Source organism: Mesocricetus auratus, unplaced genomic scaffold, assembly GCF_017639785.1.
Source record: "Mesocricetus auratus isolate SY011 unplaced genomic scaffold, BCM_Maur_2.0 contig_10478_pilon_obj, whole genome shotgun sequence".
Classification (NCBI taxonomy): Eukaryota; Metazoa; Chordata; class Mammalia; order Rodentia; family Cricetidae; genus Mesocricetus; species Mesocricetus auratus.
Genome location: NW_024430799.1, coordinates 1 through 4429, shown reverse-complemented (window position 1 = coordinate 4429; position 4429 = coordinate 1). Strand labels below are relative to the sequence as shown.

Sequence of the window (4429 nt, the reverse complement as noted above, 5' to 3'; positions counted from 1 at the left end):
CAACACGAAAAAAGGTTTACAAGTTACACGAAGATGTTTAAGAGGCCATCAAGTTTTTCTGGATCCCAATTTTAAACACGTCTAAAGTTGGAAGTTGTCTAGGAAGGGCAGCTGGGGTCTGGCAGCCCGAGTCCCCTTCCTGGATCCCACTTGACCACTCTCCATAGAGCACTGTTCCTTCTCAACTACACCCTTGCCTTGCTCTAACAAAGGGGTCGTCCCACCAGCGTTCCACGTGATCGCGGTACAGAAGGGCAAGGATGGAGGATTGAAGACCCCCGAGGAGCACACAGAATGCCAAACTCTCAACTAGTGGCAAAAAGAAGCCCAGAAGACTACGTGGGGCAGAGAGATGGAGGGTTCAGCCAAGCTCGGATAGGAGGATCTGGGGGCGGGCCATGCGCGAATAGGGGAGGAGCTAGATCCGCTGCAACAGGCACTGAAGCTCGGTTCCTCCCCCGAGAGGCAAGGCAATGATTCGTGACGTCACAAGGGCGGAGCACGAATTTATAAGGCAACGTGAGTCAGCTTTCAGCAGTCGCTGCTGAGAGCACGAGCTGCTGGGTTGTTTTTGCTGTGGTGGTGGCTTGCTCTCACCATCCGTTCTCGGAGCCTGGGACTAAGGGGTCGCGCGCCTGTTTTGTGTGATTGACAGCTACACTCGACTCGGGCAGGGCCATCCCCTGCTGCCTCTCTCCTTAGCCAGGGCAGCAATCTTCAGGCTTCTTTGCTTGCAGCTCACTCATGCAGAGTGCTTCGTCTTTTTGATTTTGGAACTTGTGAGCGTCTTCTTTTTTACCCTCTCCAAAAAACTTTTTTTTTTTTTTTGTTTTGGCTTGGTGCCTCCAGGGCTGGTTTCCCAGTCCCGAATAACCACTTCCAGACCCAGGTCGCCAGCCCCACCCCAGGTTGCCCCCGGCTCTGCCCCAGGCCCCTGAGGGTGGGAAGCTTTGCCCAGTGGGTCTCTGCAGCATAGCTGCAATTGAGTCAGTATGCTTGGGGTCAACGACCCTCCTCTTTTTATAAAAGACATTAAGGCCGGACTGAAAAACTTAAATGTGGTCTTTATTGTCCTGGAGATAGGTAAGTGGGGTCCGCAGCCCGCAACACACCCTGGAGAGCTCTGACCTCTTTCCCTGCCTGCGCCACCACGTGCTCCCCCACCCATGCCCGGACTGGGCTCCTACACCAGGACAGAAGACAGTCTTGTAGTGTGTCCTAGGAGGGTGAGGTAGTTGCCCTGAACGGACTTGTTATCTAACATCCCTTTCCCATCATTCATTTAATCTCAACAGGACACGTGGTGACCAGAACCAAAGATGGCCATGAAGTGAGATCCTGCAAAGTAGCTGACAGAACGGGAAGCATCACTATTTCTGTGTGGGATGAAATGGGAAGACTCATACAGACAGGGGATATTATTCGTTTGACCAGAGGGTAGGTGTGGGGTTGGCCAACTTCTGGGGTCCTGCCAAGTTCTGAGTTGCCTGGCCTGGTTCTTCTGTGGGCTATTTCAAGAAGCTGTGAACTGCTTTGTTGGGCAGAATTGGCAACAGCTTCCCTTTTGAGGCCCTGCCTTGTTTCAGGGAGGGAGTGCACTCTGCCCCTCAAATTTTAAAGGTTAATTTTTTAACCTATTGTATGGGAGTCAGTGAGCCTTCTGAGTAACTGGTAACCACACTGCCTTTATAATGGTATTTGATATGATGTCTTCCACTTCCTTCCCTTTTGAGTGTCTTGAGATCCTGTCATCACTTAATTTGTACCTTTCATTTAGGTGGTATGGACATAAACCTAGAGGCTGGGGAATTTATCCTTATTTCCTTTACCTTCGTTTTGGAAACAGTATCTCTTGTGTTCCAGGTTGTTGTTGATGCTCAGGAGAATGAGTTTGAACCGCTGACCTTCCTGCCTCCACTTCAGGTGGTGGGATTACAGGGATGTACACAAGTGTCCTGGGAATGAGCCAGAGGCCTCCTGCGTGCCAGGCAAGCATTCTGCCTTCTGAGTTCCAGCCCCAGCTCGCATTGGACATTTTCTGTGGTCATATTTGTACTCAGTAAAGAGGAAGACAGCGTCTTGCATACTCATTCCTTCTTGAAAATGATTTCTTCTGTAAGATCAGTGTTTCACACCCCCTCCCACCCAAATACACAGAAAGTGGCAGAAAGACATCTGATACACTCAGAACTTTTAATTGGCAGACTGTTGGCTATAGAGACAGAGCACTGTTTTTCATCAGCTGTTGAAATTTTCCTCAAAAGTTAGTCTTAAGGCCAGGAAAGAATCTTAGAAGTGTGGAAGCTTATGTGATTGGGACAACTGTAATTTTATTGGTAGCTACCAGAAAAATGGTTATTGATGCTGGCTAAGAGAGCCTCAGAGAAATAACTAGTGCTGACTCCTCTGGGCAGGAGTTCTTTGAAACTATCTCACAGGCCTGATGAAATTTCAGACCTCAACATGATTCTGCTAAGCTGATTAGTTTTTATTTTCCTTAGACTTACTGATGTCTTCCACATTTAAAATAAACAATTGGTTCCATTATGTTCAAACTAAAAGTTGTAAACTTTGGAAGGGCCAGCAATAGGAAGATTAGTGTTCCCCCCCTTCCCACCCCATCGTCCCATTCTTGATAAACTTTTACCAGATTTTGAGGAGCTTGGGAACTGTCTGTAGATGTAGGAGTAAAATGTCAGCCTTCCATGACCATGTCAATGAGTGTGAAAGAAAACACTCATGTTGAATCCCTATACTTTGTGGCTGGAAGGCAACACAAATACTGAGTTTGTATCAGAGGCTCCTCAGAATGTACTTTCACTGCTGTGTTGAATTGGGTGGGTCTTGTTGCCTACCCCTCCCTTCCTCCTCTGCTCCTTAACTAAGCTACACACAGGTCAGTGTTAAGTGTGATTTCGTGTAAATGTGTAATGTAGAGGATTTTACAGATATCTCTTCTGTTGCAATTGGGTGTTCGTTTTAAAATTATTTAAATTGTAGTGCAATTTAGAGCAGCAGTACATGCTTTACAAAATGCCACTTCTCACCCTCGTCCTCCTGTTCTCCTTGAGGCTGGCCTCAAAGTTGAGTTCTTCCTGTTTCAGCCTTCCCAGTGCTGACATTCAAAATGTGTCACCATGCATGCCTGGACAGGTGTTTTTCAAGCTAGGCTTAGGGGCCCATGGCTGACAGATCAGTTCCTCCTGAGGCCGAGACAGGAAGATGGCAAGGCTGGGGACTACTTGGCTTCAGAGCAAGTTAAAGACCAGCCTGGGACACAGAGGGAGATACCTAAATACAAGGCTTAAAAACAGGAATATAGTAGCCAAGTGGCTGATTGCTTGCCTCCTTATGTGCAAGGAAGGCCTGGGTCAGTCCGCATTAGTGCTCAAAACTGTTTTCCTAGGGCTATAATTTACATAACTATGTCATAATGTGCCAGTAGCATTGTCATTGTGTAATTTCTTATTAGAGTTGCATGGACTGTATTTGTCTTGACATGGTGGGTAGATGGGTTGATTTGCACTTCTACCTGATAGAAAATACACTGAAAATTATTCGAGCTCTACTTTCTTTAGAAAACCTTACTTATTTTCCCTCTAGGTATGCATCAATGTGGAAAGGATGCCTGACACTTTATACTGGAAGAGGTGGTGAACTTCAAAAAATTGGAGAGTAAGTTTTAAAATACATTTGTATGATGAAGTTTCAAATAATGTCTGCAGAATAATTGTATAAAGTAAAAACTGCTTACTTGGCTTTTGGAAACTTGGTCTCATGCTGTAGAATGGTAACTAGTTTAAACACTTTCAGTACTCAAAGCTGAGTTTGAGTTGTGGAGCCCCAGAGGAGCTCTTTAGAGTCATGTGTTATGAAGTGTTTGGGTCGGGGTTACAGGATCTGGCTAGATGGTTTTACATACAGAGATGCTGCAGCTAGGTGACAACCACACTAAGTCACTCATTTGCTCATGCCTATTCTTTGTCACGGTCAATTTAAGATTTTCTCAAACTGGATGTAGTTTATAGTTGAAAAGCTAAGAAAATGCTTATGTGTGAGCAGGGTACCAAGTTGTGTGGTCAATTACAGGGAGTGCTGGGATGAGGTGGTGACTTAGTAGCCAGTTATGTATCTTAATCGTCTGGAATTTATTCTTTGTAGCTTTGATTGTCTCTGCAGATACACAGTGAATGATCAAATGGATTCTATGAGTGCATCAAATAGTTGGGTGTTAATATGGGCTATAGCTATTTGGGAAATTTCTGTCACAATTGAATTAGCATGCTACTGTTAAGATAATCTTTGACACATAAGGTTTTCATTCTTGTAAGTTAAGGATGTTGTACAAAAAGCTTCAGAAATCATTTAACTTGTACGTTGCTGTCTTTTAGGTTTTGTATGGTGTATTCAGAACTGCCAAATTTCAGTG

General features: G+C 45.2%; 1 protein-coding gene across 1 annotated transcript; it reads left to right on the top strand.

Moving 5' to 3' along the window:
- Positions 1-820: 820 nt before the first annotated feature.
- LOC121138099 (SOSS complex subunit B2) lies at positions 821-4425 on the top strand (the record flags this gene model as incomplete). The annotated part of the gene is made up of 4 exons (XM_040740916.1): positions 821-1083; positions 1296-1437; positions 3604-3675; positions 4392-4425. Coding segments are annotated over exons 1-4 (339 nt in total), but the record flags the coding sequence as incomplete, so codon positions are not given.
- Between the last annotated feature and the right edge of the window lie 4 nt (positions 4426-4429).